General features: G+C 40.0%; 1 protein-coding gene across 7 annotated transcripts in view; it reads right to left on the bottom strand.

The window, feature by feature from the left end:
* Nucleotides 1-22,703, bottom strand: part of TRIT1 (tRNA isopentenyltransferase 1) — a 43,166-nt gene that overhangs the window by 9,097 nt on the left and 11,366 nt on the right. For 6 of the 7 annotated variants that reach the window (XR_002074997.2, XM_019429079.2, XM_019429084.2 and 3 more), the window contains exons 2-5: nucleotides 8,333-8,473; nucleotides 4,347-4,445; nucleotides 3,488-3,633; nucleotides 469-611 (exon numbers count right to left, since the gene is read on the bottom strand). Coding sequence is in view for 6 of the 7 variants with exons in the window: in XM_019429079.2 (XP_019284624.1) it covers nucleotides 469-611; nucleotides 3,488-3,633; nucleotides 4,347-4,445; nucleotides 8,333-8,473 (529 nt within the window). In the remaining variant the exon portion in view is untranslated. The remainder of the gene's footprint in view (nucleotides 1-468; nucleotides 612-3,487; nucleotides 3,634-4,346; nucleotides 4,446-8,332; nucleotides 8,474-22,703) is intronic. The other variant, XM_019429085.2, reaches the window with a different exon arrangement.

Raw genomic sequence — 22,703 nt, 5'->3', positions numbered from 1 at the left:
GCATGATCATCTATAGCAAAAGAAAAGGAAACAAAACAAAAGAAACCCCATAATCAGGCTAGCCAACTGACTATCATACCCATTTCTCAGGCCTGCTGCTTCTAGAATAATCAGTGATACAACCTCCATCCAGCCAATCCAGGGAGTCAGACCTCCTACTACAGAGCCTTCCTTCTCTTTCTCTTCAGACCTTCCCTGGATGGCAGTCTCGTACTCACACCACCATCTCATCTTATCCAGCCTCGCTATCTTAGCCTACTGCCAGCGCTATCCTTCTTTCCATTCCAGACAGACACCCAGGGGAAGGGAACAAAGTACCTCATTAAGTCAATGAATAATGGTAATTAAATGAATAGCTAACACTTGTTTAGTGCTTATTACGAGCCACTCATGGTTCTAAGTATTTTCTACATAGTAATATAATAAGCTCTATCTCAGATGGACTCTAAGGCATCAAAGGGCTTTTACCTGTCTGGTCAGCATGAAGCCAGAGGATGCAAAGGTTAGGGAACTTCAGAGGGCCTCCAAGGGGACCACCACCTTCCTCTGAGTGTTGACGATGAAGAAATTCACTATGAGAGATTCCCGTTTCTTCAAACACTTGCAAGCTCCTAAGTCATTTAAAAGGGGGGAGGGCACACCCATAAAAACCATTAGAAAATACTGATTCTCAAGTGAAACAAGGAAAGAGGCTATTTATTACAGAACACTTTCATTGCATAAGCTCCCAAAGCCATGCAGGAATCCTGGGACTCCTGGGTGGCTCAGTCGGTTAAGCATCCATTTTCGGCTCAGGTCATGATCTTGCGGTTGATGAGTCTGAGCCCCGAGTCTGGCTCTGTGCTGACAGCTCAGAGCCTGGAGCCTGCTTCAGATTCTGCGTTTCCCTCTTTCTGGCCCTCCCCCCACTCATGCTCTGTCTCTCTCTCTCTCTCTCAAAAATAAATAAACATTAAAAATATTTAAAAAAAAGAAACAATGCTAAAGAAAACTTAGGATAAAGTAAGAATAATACTATTCTTCCAAACATACTAAATTAACTTTTCTGAAATCAGTTAGGTTCAGAAACAACAGGCTTCTTCTACACAGATAGAATGGGACTCACTCACCCTCAGGTAAGCAGTAAAAGAGCTTATTTGGGAGACTGTTACAAGCCAACAAGCCCAGTCTCGCTGGGATGCCTTTCCCACAGTTACAAAAGTATGTTGTATATCCAGCTCATCAACTTTCTTTTTAAATATGTCTAAAGTTAATGAAGAACACGTCTAACTAATTTAGTACTCTACTAGCACAAAGATCATTGAAGAAAGAACTCACATGCTTATTCTTAAGCTACCATCCAGCCTGTCCGTATCTATTATGTTATGCAGCACTAAGTAATTTAACTCTCAAATTTATACTCTACCACTCTGGGTGATTGCAACATATTAGCTTGAAAGTGATCCTTCCCTTCCTGACCCAATTCTACTTGTGTGAAATTCTAACACAAGAATAGAGACCCCTTGCCTTTCCATACCATGGTCACTCAAAGAGGACTTATGAGGGAAAATATGTAGTAACAGATAATCTCACTTAGCTGGAGATTAGAATATAGTCTCAAACTAAAAGATGAAAAGTCTTCCAGTCCTCTCTAAAGAAGAGACTCTAGGGGCGCCTGGGTGGCTCAGTCGGTTGAGCGGCCGACTTCAGCTCAGGTCAGGATCTCGCGGTCCGTGAGTTCGAGCCCCGCGTCAGGCTCTGTGCTGACAGCTCAGAGCCTGGAGCCTGTTTCGGATTCTGTGTCTCCCTCTCTCTGACCCTCCCCCGTTCATGCTCTGTCTCTCTCTGTCTCAAAAATAAATAAACGTTAAAAAATTTAAAAAAAAAAAAAAAAAAAAAAAAAAGAAGAGACTCTAGAGCTCTTGATTAGAACCTATTGACTCTTACTAAGACACAATTCTCAACTCATTACTAGTTTAGAAGTAGCAAAATGAGGAGACGTGATAAGAAAACTGATTAATAAAAGGAGAGGATAATAAAGACCAACCTCTAGGATTATGTCATAAAATAATATAAAAATGAATGTTCATCATAATATTTCCGTTTTCCAAAAATGTTTGAAAGATTTCTATTAAAATGCTTTAAAATAAAATGTTTGGATACTGAAAGTATAAACTTCATTTATCTAGAATGTGCATTACCAAGGGAGCAAAAACCTTAGATATTACAATGATGTGTGACACTTCAAGGGGTACCATACCTGAAGAAATATTATTCTTTAGTATTGAATTTCATGGAGGGCAGGGAGGCACAATTAGAAAAAAATTTCTAAAAAAGCTCTAGATGTGTTGGGAGTGGTGGGAGATAATGAAAAAAGGATTAACACTGATCTAGGGGTGCCTGGGTGGCTCAGCCGGTTAAGCATCTGACTCTTGATTTTGGCTCAGGTAAAGACCTCAGTTTGTGAGATCAAGCCCCATGTTAGGCTCTATGCTGACAGTGCAAAGCCTGCTTGGGATTCTCTCTCTCCCTCTCTCTCTGCCGCTCCCCTGCTTGCGCATGCACACGTGTGCATGCACGCTCTCTCAAATTAAATTAAAAAACATTTTGGGGGCACCTGGGTGGCTCAGTCGGTTAAGCGTCCGACTTCGGCTCAGGTCATGATCTCGCGGTTTGTGAGTTCGAGTCCTGCATCGGGCTCTGTGCTGACAGCTCAGAGCCTGGAGCCTGCTTCAGATTCTGTGTCTCCCTCTCTCTCTGCCCCTTCCCACTCACGCTCTATCTCTGTCTCTTAGAAATAAATAAATGTAAAAAAAAAAATTTTTTTTTAAATTAAAAAACATTTTTAAAAAATCCCTATCAATACCATATGTTGTTATATTTAATCTGTATAACCAATCATCCATATAGTAGGTCCTTCGTTAGATCCTCTACCCTGTCAGATATGGTATCATTTCCAACACTGCAAAAAAAATAAACCTAACACATGAAGCTGCAATTTCAAAACAACCTAAGAAAACATGACCTTATGAGTTCATTCACCACCTCTCTCTTTCCTTCAAGAAAGCCTCCATATGTAAAGGTGAGCTGGTCCAGGAGATGGTTTATAAAATCCACCTCCCACTGGGAAAGCTGCTGGGGCAAAACCCAGCATTGCACAATTAATTATGAAACTCAAATCACAATGTAAACCAATTGCATGCCAGAAAAAATTTACATGAAAACTGCTATACAAGGGGAGATCAAATAGAAAATGAAGCACGATTACATAGGCCCTAGGGAAAACTCTATTGTACTATACGTTTTAAATTAACAACAAAGTTGGGTGCAATTATTTATTGAGGGAGGGGAACTGAGGCAGTAACTGGGGGCCTCACAAACTGTGAGCTGGAACACACCAATCTCCACCAACTGCTATTGCCAAAGCCCTCTCATTACCCAGGCACACGGAACGACTCACTGCCCAATTCCAGAGGGATTCAAAGTCAGTGGGCCCAGGCTTTCTTACCGGGCCACTTTGCGCTTGTCATGTGGGTGCAGCTTGGCAGCCATTTCTGGGTCCACCTGGCTTAAGCGTTTGTGGAGTGCATGGCCATCCTCCTTTTCAAGCTCTACTTTCCGGTCAGTCACTTTCTCAGTGTCCATCTCCTGGGGCTATTAAAAGAAGATCTACAAGTAAATTTAATTTAACAGTTCAACAAGCACTGAGACAGTGTGTGTGTCAGGCACCTTGCTGGGAGTTGAGAATACAGAATAGAGAGAAATCAGAAGGTCCTGGCATATAGTGAGACAAAGACCATATAACAGAAAATTCCGATACACTGTGGTAGTGTTGTGAGGCTACAGCAAACAAAAGAGGACTTACTGCCTAGGGAAGTATTCAGGTACCTGCTTCCTCATCAGAAGTATAAACAGGAACCAGGGCTAACGCATCTGTATTAACATATCCATGAGTCTAGTCTTCTCAGCAAATGACCAGAGTGGACCAGAATTGCCTGCACATTACAGTTTGCAAAGTCCCACCCTATGCAATAGCATCTCCATTAGAAAGGTTAGTGTTGGACATCTCTCTGACATATAGATTGTTACAGCCAAGAAATGCTGAGTCAGACTGATGTACTGTTAACTTACATGGAGATGCTAATTAATCCACAGAGAAGCATTTTTCCCACACACAGCCCTTACCCTCAGGCCACACCCCGCAGGAGCACACTTCACATATGGAGGTTGCACTTGCTTCAGAATATTAAGTAAGAAAATTAAGTCGCTGAGTATAAGAAATAAGCAAAAGTCAACCTTCCTCCCACTAAAATTAGCTGGCAAGAGGAACCCATTTCCTCAGTGACTTAGAAGTGAACTAAACATACCTTAGTACTGACAAGAACTTTCCAGAGCAGAGCCTCAATGTAATAATTCGTTCCTCCCACGACAATAGGAATTTTGTCTCGGGCAAATATATCTTCAATGTGAACGTTAAGAAAGATTATCACAATATTTAATATCAAGAAGAGCATCCTGACTCACCTGAGAAGGAGGGTATTAGCAAGAAACCACACTCATTTATTCGTCTGGAGAACAGAGGGGAAAGGGTGGAAACCAAGATGAATGGATATCAGTCTTCACTGTTTCCCATGAGTTCTCAGAAGCATTTCCTATTAGTTCTAGAGGGTCTTGCATAAACCGGAGACAAATGCATGATGGTAATTCCTTCCAGTGCTAAAAATGTTTAGGCCTTGCTGCTAAAATTCAAAGCTTGCTTGGTATTCCAAATCAGTTTAATGAACACAAGCCCAAGGGCTCTCAGAGAACCGAGTGTCAGCTGCTCAGGAAGCCACCAAGGTGACGCCCATGGTGTGACTTTACCTTCTAAGGCAAAATACAAGCTGGTTTCTCTAAGCCATGGTTCTTGGACTCAGTCCCCACCATTATGTGGTAGTAATGCACATTTTGGCCACTTGAGATTCCACCAGATAAACTGAAAAGCATGGGTTCCAAAGATAAATAGATTTCAATGACCAGCTCCAACTCTCTGGCAAGTTACTCAGTTTTCTCACCTGTAAAATTCTCCAGAATTCTTCAGAGCATTAAATGTGACAAGGCATATAAATCCCCTACCACAATGCCTGAAATATTTGCTTTCAATTGAGTAAGTACTGAATTTACTTGAGCCTCTATTGTTTTTATATCCCTGCTACTTTGAATTCTTCTTTAGAATCTCTGTTGAGCAGATAATTATCTGCTTTATGAAGGGCTTTGCTTCTAAGGATAATTGATAAAGAGACTTTCAACCTAGACAAAGACTCATTTACATGCTTCTTCCCCCTGCCAGCCTGTCTGTGGGCACAGAGATAGATGACCTCTTTTCTATCAGAGGCCCACTAACCCCGAAGAGGCTGGGGTGGGGTGGGAAGAAAGCTGTTACCGATCAAGGATCATAAAGAAGAAACACTGTCTATTTGTTTTTTAAAAGAGAAATTCTATATTCCGCCTTTAAGCATAGGGAGCACACAATTACATAGTAACTGTAATAAAAATTCAAATATATAACATGATTAACAAAGGGAAAGGGAGCAAGGAAAGTAAAAAGAGAAGGGTAAAATGGTGAGATGCCAAAAAAAAGAGTGGAAAAGAGGGAGGGACATGGGATAGGTGACATTTGGTGGGGAAAGGTTTGACTTGTTTGCCCAAGCCATGAAACAATTGTGATTCTGGGCAAAACCCTTCTCTCTGGGCCTCAGTATCTAATATCTTCACCTGCCCAATCAAGAAAGCTAACTAAGGGGGCACCTGGGTGGCTCAGTACGTTGGGCATCCGACTTCAGCTCAGGTACTGATCTCATGGTTTGTGGGTTCGAGCCCTGCGTCTGGTTTTGGGCCGACAGGTCAGAGTCTGGAGCCTGCTTCAGATTCTGTGTCTCCCTCTCTCTCTGCCCCCCACCCCTCCACTTATGCTCAGTCTCTCTCTCTCAAAAATAAATAAATAAAAACATTAAAAAAAAAAAAAAAAAAAAGCTAACTAAGAATACTTCTTAAAGTACTTTCAGTTCTGACATTCTGTTTCTAAGTTCTTACCTTAACTCAGAAATCTCCATTCCTGTAAGTGATGTGATTAAGTCATCCCATGCTGCCCTATATGAAAACTCCATTTTCTATCAGTTCTTTCTGAACCAAACTGTCTTAAAGCAACAATGGACATTTGGTGATATGTTTTAATTTGCCAAGGGCTTTCATATACATTATCTCATCTGATACAATTGCCTTGTAAAGCAGGTAGAGCAAGAATTATTATCTGCATTTTAATCTCTGCCTATTTGATAGGCAAAAAAATATGATTTCATTATTTTGATTTGCATGGCCTTAACAGCAAGGGTAAGCCCTTTGTCATGTTTACCATTATTTATGCTTCTTCCTTTGTGAATTACTACTAAGGCCCTTTAAGTATTTTTCGTATTGATCCATAGGCGTTTTTTATAGGGGCGTCTGGGTGGCTCAGTCAGTTGAGCGTCCCAACTCTTGGTTTCTTGGCTCAGGTCATGATCTCATGTGTCGGGCTCTGTGCTGACAACGCAGAACCTGCTGGGGATCCTCTCTCCCTGTCTCTGCTTGGGATTCTGTCTCTCTCAAAAAATAAACTTAAAAAAAAATGGCTAAGTGGGAAGTTTTGTGTGTACTTTAACACAACAAGGGAAAAAATTAAGTTAAAAAGTCCATTAGGGGCACCTGGGTGGCTCAGTTGGTTAAGCAGCCGACTTCAGCCTGGGTCATGATCTCACAGTTTTGAGCCCCACAACAGGATCTGCACCATCAGTACCTGCTTGGGATTGTCTCTTTCTCCTTCTTCCCAACTTGTACTCTCTCTCTCTCTCAAAATAAACAGACTTTTTAAAAAATCCATTAAAAAAATGTTTTTTAAAGACTAGATATCTACAAAGTCCTTCCCTACTGTGTGTAGTTAAAATCACATAAGTACTCAATTATATATTATCCCATTTGTTTTAAAGTTTCATTAAGAATACACATATTTAACTCTGAAATCCATCTGCAATTTATGTCATATATAATGAGGTTGTGATTTTATTTTTTTCCAAAATAATTAGCTGTCCTAGAAATAATTATTTTTTTGATGTTTATTTTGGAGAGAGAGAGAGAACACATGTGCACAAGCAGGGGAAGGGCAGAGAGAGAGGGGGACAGAGGATCTGAACAGCAGAGAGCCGGATGCGGGGCTCCAACTCAAGAACTGTGAGATCGTGACCTAAGCCAAAGTCAGACGCTTAACCAACTAGGTCACCTAGGCACCCCAAGTCCTGGGAATAATTATTAACTGCTGCTTTATTTTTCCACTGTTCTAAAATGCCACCTTGATCATAAGCTAAGTATGGACATTGATTTGAATTTGTATTCTGCGTTTTCTCTATTCTGTGCCATAAGACTGTCTAGTGTAAGTTCCATGCTATTATAATTATTATGAATTTTCATTATGTTTTAATATCTAGCAGTCCAAATATATTTTTTAAAGTAATCTCTATGCCCAGCATAGGGCTTGATTGAACTTGTGATCCCCGAGATCAAGAGTCTCATGCTCTACCGGCTGAGCCTGCCAGGAGCCCCATCTGACAGTCCAAATATTAAAGGCAGTCTAAACAGTTAAAATACAAGGGCAGTTCCCTTATACTAGTCTTTTCAAAAATTTATTGGCGTTAAAACTAATGTAACACTATATGTTAACTATATTGGAATTAAAATTAAAAAAGTAAAAGATCACTGATCACAGAAAAAAAATTATTTTTAGAAAAAAAAAAATTATTGGTGTTTTGCAGTCCTCCCTCACCCAACAATCCCTATTAAATTCTAACTGTAACTCCATTATATTTATAAACTGATTTTGTAACCTCATTTAAAGGGTGGGAAACTGAAGCTCCGTGGGGTAAATGCTCTCTACCCAATAAAATCCACTTGGTCCAAAGAGGTAGTTCTGGGACTAGAACACAGATTTTCTGGTTCCTAAATCAGTGTTCTTGCCACTAAAACAGCTTCTCAAATTTTAACATGCCTATGAATCACCTGGGATTCTCGTTAAATGCAGATTCTGATTCAACAGGTCTGGAGTGAGGACCAAATTCAGCATTTCTAATAAGTGCCCAAGGGATGCTAAATGCTGCAGTCTGAAGACAAGGTTCTGAGTAGCAAGGGCATTGTATCTTTCAATCCATATAGTTCAGATGGGGATGCTACCTATGGGTTGTTAGGTCTTGGGTGCCCCTGTTTAGAAGAAACTGTCACTGAAAAGAAAACTTTCTGGCTTGGGCTGCCTTGCACCCACAAGCCTAGCTGCTGTCTTTCCTAAGGATATCAGAGCAGTTGCCTTGTTCCTGAAGTCCACAACTGTGTAATTTGTCACAAGAGGATCCACAAAGCTGATCATGTGGTGCTGGCACATTCTCTGCTCTTGGGCAGAAACCTTGTTGGTGATGATGTCTAAGCCTTCATAAACCTAGGGGAAAGAAAATTAGCATGAGATAGTCACCTGCTTCCATAAAAGGCACATTTGAGGTAGGAATGGTGATCCGTACCTCCCTCCAGCCAAACACGTGACTGACGCAAAGCACCGGAATAGATGTGCTCTAAGCATTTGTGTTCCGGGCACAGGGAACCCACCCAAGAAACCCAGGACAAAGGTAGCGGGAGAAAACAAAACACTGGCTTTCTTATCAAATAGTGGCAATTAGTTTAAACTTAAAGATAAAAAGTGTATGTAAATCAGTGCTCAAGTGAGAACTAATTCTGCAAGATTAACTGGAAGTTCTTTAGGCCTGAACTTTAAGCATTTAAAAATGGGCAGGTTGTTTTATTTATTTTACTTATCATAAGTCTCCAGAAAGGTAACATTTTGCATTGCTCATAGTTCTACTTCAAATGCTTAGATATTTCTTGGATTAAAATGCTCTGAAACATTTCTAGGATTTGTATAGCATTGGCTCCATTTGTGAAGAAGTGGCCTATTTACAAAGATACATATAAAACACACACATACACACTTTGAAGTCAGAACCCCTAATACTGCTACACTCTAGTGGAAACATTGTGATCTAACCAAATTACTGCTTCAGGGGGCCAGCATATACAGTCTAAATACTCAAAGGCAATATCCTGTCTGTAAGCTCTTGATCTGCCAATTCAACTAAAAAGTTCAAATGTACTTTTTCTAAATGCAAGGTCTCGGAGTGCAGATCTGAAAATACTAGTTTGAAAATAGGGATGAATGCTTTGAGATTAAATGTTCTCTCTGTAATCACTGATTCTACAGGGAGCATTGAATGAACAAATAATAAGTTCCATAGAGCCCACAAAGATGTTAAAAGCATTTTTTATCTCACATTTCCCTTTACTTACATGGGTGTCGATTAAGTACAGCACAGTATAATGGTTAGGAGGAAGGACGCTGGCGCCAGGCTGCCTCAGATCAATTCCTAGCTCTGCCACTTACCAGCTATTTGTACCAGTGGAGTAGTCAGTTACTAACTTCTCTGTGCCTCAATCCCTCATCAGTAAAATGAGGATAATAATGTCTATCTCGTGGGGTTGTTGCATGGATTAAGTGAGTTAATACATGCAAAGCACTTAGTTTTTGCCTAACTTTGCAGATGCTATGAAGGGTTATTATATTACTACCTGTATTATAACAACTACTATCACAACAGAAGGATAATGGGAAATAAATTTAGTGTTATTATTTATCTCTCTGAAGCCTCTTTGCTGGTAGCTACTGAGGTTTTTTACCCAACAGGGACAGAAGCTATCTTCAGGTAAAATAAAATTGTTAATTAGTAAAATAGTGCACATAAGACATATAAAGAGCCACCAGGAAAGAATCAGCTCTGCCTTTAACTCATTTAATCTGTGCCCGACAACAAACTTGCATTCTTACACCTGAATACTGGTGGAATCTTAGATCACAGGGTGTTCTCTCTGTGTATCTTGAGCAAGACTTCCTTCTGATGTTACAAAGTGCTATAGGATATACCCTACACCGCAGTCTTCTGCACAAATTAAGAAGACTACAGGAGAAAAGGAGTTAACAATTGCGTGTTCCTCTCCCTCTTTTCCCACAAACTTTAGCTGGCTCTGTTGCATTCCAAATGACCCAATCAACGTGAAAGAACTCAAACAGCAACAACTTGATTTTGCCAGTGGAAGATTTCTGAACCCTGTAAGTGGATTCTCGTTTTTAACATTGAGATTAATGTTAAGGAAATTATCGCTGCAAATGCAAAATTACCATCCCCAACTTACAAAAAAACCAAAATGTAAATATCCCTACCAGCATGTTCTATCCGACATATAGATAAATTTGTAGATAAATTTTCATCCCCCCCCCCCCACTTTTCTTTAAATTTTAAAGAGAAACCGAGCACAAGAGGGGAGAGGGGCAGAGGGAGAGAGAATCTTTAAGCAGGCTCCACACTCAGCGCAGAGCCTGACATGGGGCTCAATCCCACAACCCTGGGATCGTGACCTGAGACAAAATCAAGAGGCAGCCACTCAACTGACTGAGCCACCTAGATACCTGGTAAATTGTCATTTTGAGTCTCGTCTTTAAGGGTATCTTCTAGAACTCCTTAAAATAGTAAGCTTAAACAAATAAACACATCAACATAAATCAAACAGAAGGTAACCCCAGAATGAGGCTCACCTTATTTTAAAGGAAGTAGACTACTACACTATTTATGGTCTATGCAAATGCCAACAAATATCAGAAAGAAGTACTCATGGTTTAAGGAAAGACTTCTTGCTCACAGAGTTAACAAACTAAAAACTGTAATTCATACAAAAGTACTACATCTTGGTTACCAATGTGAATTGTCATCTTTGAGTGATTTGTCAACTTTTGTTTCCCATACCATCAGACTAAAAGAAACTGGGCATAAAGATATGGGTGGTACTAAACAGGTATCTGATAATAAAAGGATTGTTAATGTTTAGGTATCATATGGCTTTATGGTTTTGTGTTTTGTTTTGCTTTGTTTTGTTTTGTTAAAAAGGAGAAAATAAAAAAGGAGTCACTGGGGCTCCTGGGTGGCTCAGTTGGTTAAGTGTCCGACTCTCAGTTTTGGCTCAGATCATAATCTCGCAGTTTGTGGGTTTGAGCCCACATCAGGAAAGAACAGAGCCGGTTTGGGATTCTCTATCTCTCCTGTCTCTCAGCCCCTCCCCAGCTTACTCCCTCTCTCAAAAAAAAATAAATAAACTTAAAAAAAAAAAGGAGTCTTTAACTTTGAGGTATACAGTATACTGAAGTACTTATGAATGGAAGTATATTTATTTTTTAAAGAAATGAGAGCTGATCCAAGGTTATATCAATAATGATGTTGCTTCACTCTTCCATTCTAATATGACTTCTTTTGACAGTTAGCGATGTGCTGTTAAAGTTGAGCTTACAAATGACTGTGCAACTTGTGATCACAGCTACTGTGTATTTTTTTCATTTTACCCCTGAATAAATTTTTAATAAGCAAGAAGGCAAGGGTAGATGAAGGGCATATGTAAAGTACATCTATAGCTGCACTGCATGAGAGCAAAAATGACGCTGAAAAGACATTTGTTAATAATGACACAAGAATTACGATCACTGGGGTGCCTGGCTGGCTCAGTCATTAGAGCATCTGATTCTTGATCTCGGGGTCGTGAGTTCGAGCCCCACATTGGGTAGAGATTACTTTAGAAAAGAATTATGATCACGAAATGAAAGGGAGAACAATGATGCAAGTAAAATTTGCAGTAACATTCATAACATTAAAATTTTATCTTTATTTTCTGTTTTTAACCATAGGACAAAAAAAAGAAAGTATATGACAACTGGGATCTACATTCCAATAATGGTGGAAGAGGGATAGACTAAATGAAACAAGATTGGCCAAGTGTTCCTAACTTACTGAAGCTAGGTGACAGACACACAGAAGTTCAACTGGTACTCATTCTATTTTTTTTATATGTTGGAAAACTTCCCTAACAAAAAGTTCCTATAAAAAAATCTGGATGCACTTCATACACAGAGATAGCTATTATCAAAAAACAAAAAATAACAAATATTGGTGAAGATGTAGAGATATTAGAACCCCTGTGTACTGTTGGTGGGGATGTAAAATGACATAGCTGTGGATGGAAAACAGTACGGTGATTCACCAAAACATAAAAAATAGAGGGACACTGGCTGACTCAGTCTGTAGAGCATGTGACACTTGATCTCAAGGTTGTGAGTTCAAGCCCCACAGTGAGTGTAGATTACTAAAAAATAAAATCTTAAAAACAACACATAAAAAAATAGAATTACCATATTATCTAGCAACTCCACTTCTGGGTATGTACCCCAAAGAACTGAAAGCAGGGAGCTGAACAGGTATTTATACACCCATGTCTATAATAGCAGCATCAATCACTGAGGCCAAAAGGTAGAAGCAACCCAACAGTCCACCATGAATGAATGGATAAATAAAATGTGTTATTCCATTATTATTCAGCCCTAAAAGGGAAGGAAATTCTGACACATACTATAACATGGATGAACCTTAAAGATATTATGATAAGTAAAATAACTCAGTAACAAAAAGCCAAATATTGTATGATTCTACTTACATGATGTAACTAAACTAGTAAAAATTCAGAGGCAAAAAGTAGAATGGTGGTTGCCAGGTGCTGGGGCAGAGAACAATGAAGAGTCCATATAAAACGGGTACAGGGGCGCCTGGGTGGCTCAGTCAGTTGAGTGTCTCAGGGTTCACGGGTTCGAGCCTTGCATTGGGCTCTGTGCTGACAGCTCAGAGCCTGGAGCTTGCTTCCAATTCTGTCTCTCTCTCTCTCTCTCTCTCTCTCTCTCTCTCTCTCTCTGTCCCTCCCCCACTCATGCTCTCTCTCTCTCTCTCTCTCTCTCTGTCTCTCAAAAATAAATAAATGTTTTTTAAAAAAATTTTTTACTTAAAAAAAATGGGTACAGAATTTCAGTTGGGAAGATGAAAAAGATCTGGAGATAGAGGGTGAAGGTTGCAGAACAATGTGAATGTGCTTAATGCATGGTAAAATGGTACATTTTATGTCATGTATATTTTACCACAATAACAACGAAAGACTTGGATGACAGATTTTCAGCACAATGAGAAAACAGTGAATATCTGCAATGAAATGAAATTTTCAAACATTTGCTGAATTTTTCAATTCTTTTAAATATACACCCAGAAGTGGAATTGCTGGATCAAATCACAATTTTCAAAACTATTGAGAGGACTGGTAACATTCTATTTCTTGAACTGAGTTGTGGTTACACAGGTATTTTCACTTTTTAAATTTTTTTATGTTTTATTTTTTTGAGAGAGAGAGAGAGAAAGAGAGAGCAAGCTGGGGCAACAGGGAGCAAGGCAGCAAACTCACCAACTGTGAGATCGTGACCTGAGCTGAAACCAAGAGTCGACGCTTAACTGACTGAGCCACCCAAGCACCCCTACACAGGTATTTTCACTTTTTGTACACTTACGAATTATGCATTTAAGATTTTACTTTTAAGTAATCTCTACACACAACAGGGGGCTTGAACGCGTAATCCTGAGATAAAGAGTCACATGCTCCACCAACTGAGCCAGCCAGGTGCCCCATGAATGATGCATTTTAGGGCATACATTGCTTATCAATTAAAATCATACCACCCAGCCAAAAAGCAAAAACACAGCAACATTTTACACATTGGCACTAAGGATAAATATCTAAACAAATTTAGAAACCAATCAATTTTTGTAAACGTCACATTTGGTCCATACAGATATTTATATTGCAAATGCCCCAACTGGGCTTATTTTATTACCTGCCCACAAAACAACATTCCACCAGGGTAAGTTAGGTTTGTAGCTGATTGCTTTACATTTCACCTATTTTCCAGCTTCAATTACAGTTTCAGTGTGACTTTGCCTATAGAACAGGCAGCCCTGGGTGCTAAGAAGAGCTTAAAGGGTTTGTGTTATCTTTTAAAGGCAGTATGCCACTCCGTTCCATCTCCTACTCTCCCAGAAGACACCTGTGATCTGTGTACACAGAAATGACTGGATAAAATGCTTCTCTCTGCACAAATCAGATTCTGTCAATACTAAGGAGGCTCTGGCCTCTTTGTGAGGTCTGATAGCTGAAATATTCTGAAAAATCCCAGGTTTAACCTACTTAGCCAATTATCAACATAACTGACTTATCTCTGCAAACATTTACTGAGTCTATTATGTGCCAGGTAATCTGCAAGATGTTAGGCATGCAAAGAAGATTAAGAAAGGGTCCCTGTCCTCAAGGAGTCCAGGCTAGCAGAAACAGAGATACAAGTAACTGTACTATAAAGACATACGTGATTTAAAGTTTCTAAGAGACATTAAAGTGTGACTGTACCATCTTCTTTAAATATCATAACCACCAAACATTTAATGTTCTAGGTATTTAACTGGATACTACAAGGAAATATGAGCTCACACAGCAAAAAATTATCCCAACCCAAAATGTCAACAGTCCTGAAGTTGAGAAACCCTGGTCCAAAGAAATTTCACCATGGAGAAACTCCCCAAAATCCCTGGGTGGTTTTGGTTTAGGTCAGGATATCACGGTTTCATGGGTTTGAGCCCCTCATCAGGCTCTGTACTGACAGCCTGGAGTCTGCTTGGGATTCTCTCTCTCCGTCTCTCTCTGCCCCTCCCACCCTTGTGTTATTCTTTGTCTCTCTCAAAATAAATAATAAACATAAAAAAAAAAATCTGAAGCACAGAGAGGTTGCATAGCTAGTAAGTAGTGGGGCTAGGACTTAAAATCCAGGCAACTTGGCTCCAACCCTTTAGGGTTTTTATGCTCTAGGGTGGCCCTAATAAGTGTGTTAATCAGCAAGATCCTGGACACTGGGCAGATTGTGGAGCTCTGAGTTCAGGTTGGCTATGATGCCCCAACATAGCTGTTTATAAGCAAAATGAAAAGCTGCCCTCCTTGTTTGGTTTCTTCCTCATAAGTTATCTTCCCCCTTTTAACTTCGTTTCCTTCCCAATCCAAATTAGATCCTGAAATCCTTCAATCGCTTTCCTGGCTCTATCACCAAAAGTTGATTTTCCTTTTTGATTAAAAGAATTTGAATTTGGGGCACCTGGGTGGTTCAGTCGGTTGAGCATCCGACTTCGGCTTAGGTCATGATCTCGCGGTTCGTGAGTTCGAGCCCCGCGTTGGGCTCTGTGCTGACCGCTCAGAGCCTGGAGCCTGCTTCAGATTCTGTGTCTTGCTCTCTCTCTGCCCCTCCCCTGCTCATGCTCTGTCTCTTTCTGTCTCAAAAATAAAGAAAACATTAAAAAAAAATTTTTTTTTAAAGATTTTGAATTTGATTATTCAAATGAAGAGATGTGGAAAAATAGAGAAAAGGTCAAATCTCTTGCCTAACTTCCTTCCCTCCCTCCCTCTCCCTCCCTCCCTCCCTCTCTCTTCCTCTCTTTCTTAGTAGGCTTCACACCCAGCACAGAGCCCAATGTAGGGCTTGAACTCACAACCCTGAGATCAAGACCTGAGCTGAAATCAAAAGTCAGACACTTAACCACCGACTGAGCCACCCAGGCACCCTATTTAACTTTTCTTTCTTAATAAAAGGATAACTTCTTAAAAAATGTACACTTTATTAAGAAAGAATGAATTAGCTGCAGGAACATGGCAGGCAACTACTCCTTTTAGCTTTGCTTGGCAGAAGTTCAACTGCAGACATGCTGACTAAATCAGACAGATTAAGACGCTCAGAAAGTGGGAGAACCTGTACCTGATGTGTTCAGTCTAGCGAGAGGAGTGGTTTGGAATTTGTAGTGCAGATAGAGACTTTTGGTCCTCCAATGGCTATCTCTATTTAAGGGAAAAGGAACTACAATCATAATACAAGGCCATGCTTCTCAAACTGAGAGGTGCATACATAATAAGTACACTATGCATTCTTCTTAAGCACCAGATCTTCCTAATTGGTAAAAAGAACGTAAAACATGAACTTTTACATCTAAATAAACGCAGACAGGGGCACCTGGGTGGCTCAGTAGATTGAGCATCCGAGTCTTGATTTCTTTGCCTCAGGTCATGATCTCGTGGTTCGTGACTTCAAGCCCCACATCGGACTCCGTGCTGACAGTGCGGAGCCTGCTTGGGATTTTCTCTCTCTCTCTCTCTCTCTCTCTCTCTCTCTCTCTCTCTCTGCCCTTCCCCACTCGTCCCTCTCAATAAATAAATAAATGTTTAAGTAAATAGATAAATAAATGCAGACAGCCTGCTTGGGATATTCTCTCTCTCTCTCTCTCTCTCTCTCTCTGCCCTTCCCCACTCATCCCTCTCAATAAATAAATAAATGTTTAAGTAAATAGATAAATAAATGCAGACAGATCAGGGCAGAGAATGCAAAACTGGCATACTTTAAAGTTAACATACTTTTGGGGCGCCTGGGTGGCTCAGTCGGTTAAGCAGCCGACTTCGGCTCAGGTCACGATTTCGCAGTCTGTGAGTTCGAGCCCCGCGTCGGGCTCTGTGCTGACAGCTCAGAGCCTGGAGCCTGTTTCAGATTCTGTGTCTCCCTCTCTCTGACCCTCCCCCGTTCATGCTTTGTCTCTCTCTGTCTCAAAAATAAATAAACGTTAAAAAAAAAAAAAGTTAACATACTTTTAACATACTTTAAAGTTGAAGTATGAGAAACTCCGCAACGGAGAGCTTCTGCAGTGGCTGCTTAGACGTCCACCTGCAAGCCCTGGCAAAGCATGGATGTAAGGAAATTCCGAGATCATCTACCCGGTCCGATCACCTGAAATTTTATACTTGAGAATACAGAGGCTCAGGGAGCTCCCCTGCATATATAATTGGCTGGCAATAGAGACACGACTAAAGCCTAGATGCTCTGCCCATAACACAAGCTGTTTCTGCTGCCTCTCGTGAGGAGTTTTTATTCCCATTTGACTCTAGTCTGTTTGCTTGATTGAAGTAATGAATTCCTACTAAGGTGAAATTAAATTCCAGAAACTGAGAAGACAGCTTCCATACACTGAACCCCTTCAAGGTTTTGAAGAGTAAATATGATAGAAAGCTGAAAATATAAACAAAGACGATGCCATGTGACCATAATGCTGGGACAGAAACAAAAGGGCTCTTTTGAGAAAATAAAATCAATAATAAAGCTCTTCTTGTGGCCAATTTTACAGCCTCCAGATTGGCCCACTTTTGATAGTTTCAGTGAGATTTTATTTTAAGATACCTGAGATAGAGCATATATTATTTGGAGGTCTGTATCTAAGTTAGGGAAAGCCAACAGTGTATGATGGAGCCAGAAGCACGGGTTCAAATTCTGACTCCACTACCCAACTTCATTTCGCAGGATATTTAAGTATCTTAGTTTTCCTTGCCTCAAGTATCCTAATCTATAAAATGGGAATAATAATAATAATAATAGTACCTACACTCCTCACTATGTTATTCTGGAGATTAGAGTTAATATAGATGAAATATTTAGAATAATGGCAGGCAAATGGTAATAAGCACTATAGAAGTGCTTGGTATTATCTATATTTAATTGGTGGTGATTAAACAAGATTTTTCTTGGTGTTTCGAGGTGAGACCCCTGGCTAGGGTTTGAAAGAAGAGAACCACAAAATACCAGAGCTAAAAGGAGCTTTAGACACCATGACAGACAGGGGAGCCTGTGTGGCTCAGCTGGTTAAGTGTCCAACTCTATTTCAGCTCAGGTCATGATCTTGGGATTCATGGGGATCAAGCCTGGCTTCAGGGTCTGTGCTGACAGTGCGAAGCCTGCTTGGGATTCTCTCCCTCCCTCCCTCCCACACACAAGCATGCCCACTCTTTCTCTCAAAACAAATAAAAAATAAATAAAATAGACACTGACAGACACTGTATGACCCACAAAGCCTAAAATATTTACTAACTGGACCTTAACAGAAAAAGTCTGCCCACTCCTGATCTGATCTAATCAGTCCCCCCTCACTAATATAGCCAAAGAGGAAACTAAAGCCCAGAGAGGGCAGTATCTTGTCCCAGGTTATAAGTACAGCGAGTTAGTGGCAAAGCTGAGACTAAAACCCAGTTTTCTCAGTAAATAAAACTGCCTGCTAGGCTAAACAAGCTAAATGAAGACCTCAGAGTAAAGACAGACTATAAATTAGGAAACATTTGCCTATTAGGCAAATCATCTAAATCTAATTCTAATCAATACACACTTTCTGAATACTATAAGCCTGAGCATCAATGTTTTTTAATGCTACCCAGGTGATTACACTGTGCACCTGGGAGTGAGAACCACCGTTACAAGTTATGATGCTAGGCACTAGCAAGATGTAAACCAAAAAAAAAAGGAAAGTAAGGAAACTGGGTAGTGGGGTAGCTAACCAAAAGTACCCACCTGGACAACACAGAATCCCGTATTCCATCTGTAATTATGTATGTAGGGGACTGCAAGGAAAGAGCAACAGGCATGCTGAAGGCAAGGAGGCCTGAGTATACCTTCATTCACACCAGAGCATCAACAATACTTTTTGTTCACATCTGTAAGTTCCAACAGTTCAATACATTATAAATCTATTATAACATTCTCATTTTTTTTTTTAAAGTAGACTCGGGGCACCTGGATGGCTCAATCAGTTAAGCGTCTGACTTCAGCTCAGGTCATGGTCTCACTGTTCATGAGTTGGAGCCCCGTACTGGGCTCTGTGCTGACAGCTCAGAGTCTGGAGCCTGCTTCAGATTCTGTGTCTCTCTGTCTCTCTCTCTCTCTCTCTGTCTCTCTCTCTCTCTCTCTGCCCCTCCCTGGCTCACGCTCTGCCTCTCTCTCTCTTTCTCTCTCTCTCTCTCTCTCAAAAATAAATAAACATTTTTAAAAGTTGTTAAATCTTTAAGAAAAAATAATAAAGTAGGCTCTATGTGCAACGTGGGACTTGAACTCATGACCCAGAGAGCAAGAGTCCATGTTCTACTGACTGGGCTAGCCGGGTGCCCCTATAATATTCTCTTTCTAAAAGAATGTTAAAACCAACATGTACTCACAAAAAGTATGAGAACATACAAACCTAAAACATTTATTATGACCCCAAAAAATCACACAAGTCAAAAGACAAATGACCAACTGAAAAAAATACTTCCAATACATGAGACTGCATAAAGGATTCAAACTTACAATACACAAAAAACTCTTAAAAACCAATAAACACAAAAATGAAAACCATTATATAGAAGTGGGCATAACAGGTATGAGCAAGGAATTAAAACAAGCAATACACAAATGACCAATGCACCCTTGAAAAGACAATTAAACAAAGAAATGAAATCAAAATGAAATTCATTTGTTTACCAAACTATAATAATGAAAAGATAGGTAATACACAGAATTGCAAGGGTGAACAAAAATAGACATACCACTGATACAAACTTTCTTCAAACCAAAAGTCTGGCAATATGTATCAAAATGTAATGTGTGCCAACCAGCAACAAAAAGACAACCAACCCAATTTAAAAATGAACACAAGAGGCGCCTGGGTGGCTCAGTCAGCTGAGTGTCCTACTTCAGCTCAGGTCACGATCTCACGGTTCGTGGGTTCAAGCCCCACATCCGGCTCTGTGCTGACAGCTCAGAGCCTAGAGCCTGCTTGGGATTCTGTGTCTCCCTCTCTCTCTGCCTCTCCCCCACTCATACTCTCTCTCATCTCAAAAATAAACATTAAAAAAAAAAAAAAAATGAACACAAGACCTAAATAGATATTTTTTCCAAAGAAGATATTACACAAATGGCCACTAAGAAAATGTAAATCAAAACTGTAAAGTGATACCACTTTCACACCCACTAGGATGCTATAATTTTTTTTTTTTAAGGAAAATTTTATTAAAAAGGAAAAGGGCGCCTGGATGGCTCAATCGTTTGAGCGTCCAACTCCTGATTTTGGCTAGGTCATGATTTCACCGTCATGAGACTAAGCCCCATGTTGAGCTCAGCATGGAGTGCAAAGCCTGCTTAGGATTCTCTCTCTCTGCCTCTCCCCAGCTTGTGCCCTCTCTGTCTCAAAATAAACAAACCTAAAAAAAATAATAAAAGTTAAAAATAATTTTTTAAAAGGAAAAATAACAAGTATTGGAGACAAGGTAGAGAAATTGATACCCTTACACATTGCTGGTGGGAATGTAAAATAATATAGCCATTGTGTAAAAACAGTTTGGCAATTCCTCAAAAAGGTAGACATAGAATTACCATGACCCAGCAATTCTACTCCTAGGTATTACCCAAAAATAACTAAGAACAGATAATCAAACAAATACATGTACATATACATACAAGTTCACAGTAGCACTATTCATAATAGCCTAAGGTACTAATGCCCATCAATAGATGGGACAAATTGTGATCTATACATACAAAGGAAAATTATTCAACCATAAAAAGGAACAAATTACCAATACATGCTAACAGATTATATGACTGCATTTATATGAAATATCCGGAATAGGTAAAATCTATAGGGACAGAAAGCAGACAAGTATTTGCCAGGAGCTGGGAGGGAAGGGAAAATGGGCAAGTAACTGCTTAATGGGTATGGGGTTTTCTTTTGGGGTGGTGGAAATATTTTGGAACTAGACAGAGGGTATGGTTGTACACCACTGTGAATATACCAAATGACACTGAATCATTCACTTTAAAGATTTGATTTTTTAAGTAATCTATACACCCAACATGGGGCTCAAACTCACAACCCCGAGATCAAGAGTCACATGCTCTACTGACTGAGCCAGCCAGATGCCCCAGAATCATTCACTTTAAAATGGCTGATGCTGGGCACCTGTGTGGTTCAGATGTTTAAACGTCTGACTCTTGATTTTGGCCCAGGTCATGATTTCACGGTTCATGAGATCGAGCCCCACATCCGGCTCTGCACTGACAGAGCAGAGCCTACTTGAGATTCTCTTTCTCCCACTCTCTCTGCCCCTCTCCCATGTGTGTGCTCTCTCCCGCAAAATAAATAAACTTTAAAAAACAAAAAACAATTTAAAATGGCTGACGTCATATGAATTTTCCCTCAATGAGAAAAATAATATAACCTCTAATAACCTCAGAAAATTGGGAGGAAAAAAAGAGGTAATGTTTACATCTTACCCAGTATTTCCATTCTAGGAATTTATCCTGAAAAAGGAATCACACAGTCCAAAAAGATGTATGTGTAAAGATGTTCATCTCAGCATCATTTATTATAGCAAAAAACAACCCTTTAAATGTCCTTCAGTAGAAACCTCATTAATTATGATACATCTATAAAACAGACTTACACAGATGGGGTGCCTGGGTGGCTCAGTCACTTAAGCACCTGACTCTTTTTTTTTTTTTTTTTAATTTTTTTTTCAACGTTTTTTATTTATTTTTGGGACAGAGAGAGACAGAGCATGAACGGGGGACGGGCAGAGAGAGAGGGAGACACAGAATCGGAAACAGGCTCCAGGCTCGAAGCCATCAGCCCAGAGCCTGACGCGGGGCTCGAACTCACGGACCGCGAGATCATGACCTGGCTGAAGTCGGACGCTTAACCGACTGCGCCACCCAGGCGCCCCAAGCACCTGACTCTTGATTTCAGTTCAGGTCATGATCTCATGGTTTATGGGATCGAGCCCCACATTGGGCTCCGTGCTGAAAGCGTGAAGCCTGCTTGAGATTCTCTCTCTCCCTCTCTCTCTGCCCCTCCTGTGCTTGTGCTCTCTCAAAATAAAAAAAAATAAATTAATTAAAAAAAAAATAGACTACCTGGAGATTAAAAACAACCAAGTAGAAAGTTGGAAGGCTTACACTATCCAATTTCAAGACTTATTATAATGCCACTGTAATCAAGACAATGCAATATTGGCAAAAGAAGAGACACATAGATGAATGGAACAGAACACAGCCCAGAAATAGACCCGCACAAATATAAACTGGCTTTTGACAGAAGTACAAAGGCAATTTAATGGAGAAAGGATAGCCTTTCAAAATCAGTGCTGGCACAACTGGATGTCCATAATATCATACCTTATACAAAAATTTATTCAGAACAGCTCACAAACCTACATGTAAAATGCAAAACTATACAATTTTTCTTTAAATAATACTTCTCTTAAAAATGGTGAGGGGCGCCTGGGTGGCTCAGTTGGTAAAGCTTCTGACTTTGGCTCAGGCCATGATCTTGCGGTTCGTGAGTTCAAGTCCTGCGTCCGGCTCTGTGCTGACAGCTCAGAGCCTGGAGTCTGCTTCAGATTCTATGTATCCCCCTCTCTCTGCCCCTTCCCCATGCTCTTTCACTAGCTCTCGCTCTCTCAAAAATAAATAAAACATTTAAAACTTTTTTAAAAAATGGCAAGAAAATCTGCATGACCTTGGGGTTGCCAATGAGTTTTTAGGGTAGGAAACCAAAGACACAATCCATAAAAGAAAAAAAAACCTGGACTTTGTGAAAATTTAAAACTTTTGTTCTGTCAAAGACAGTGAAGAAAATGAAAAACAAATAAGCCACAGAGCAGGAGAAAATACTGGCAAATAACAAATCTAATAAAGAATTTGTACCCAGGATATATAAAGAACTCTTAAAAGTCAAGAATAAGACAAACACATCCACCAAAAAATCTGACAAACACTTCAAAGACACACAGATGGCAAATAAGCATATGAAAAGATGCTCAACATCATTAGCCTT

Source organism: Panthera pardus, unplaced genomic scaffold (assembly GCF_024362965.1).
Source record: "Panthera pardus isolate Hobbes unplaced genomic scaffold, ASM2436296v1 HiC_scaffold_11, whole genome shotgun sequence".
In the NCBI taxonomy this organism is placed as follows: domain Eukaryota; kingdom Metazoa; phylum Chordata; class Mammalia; order Carnivora; family Felidae; genus Panthera; species Panthera pardus.
This window is presented reverse-complemented; position numbering and strand designations above follow the sequence as displayed.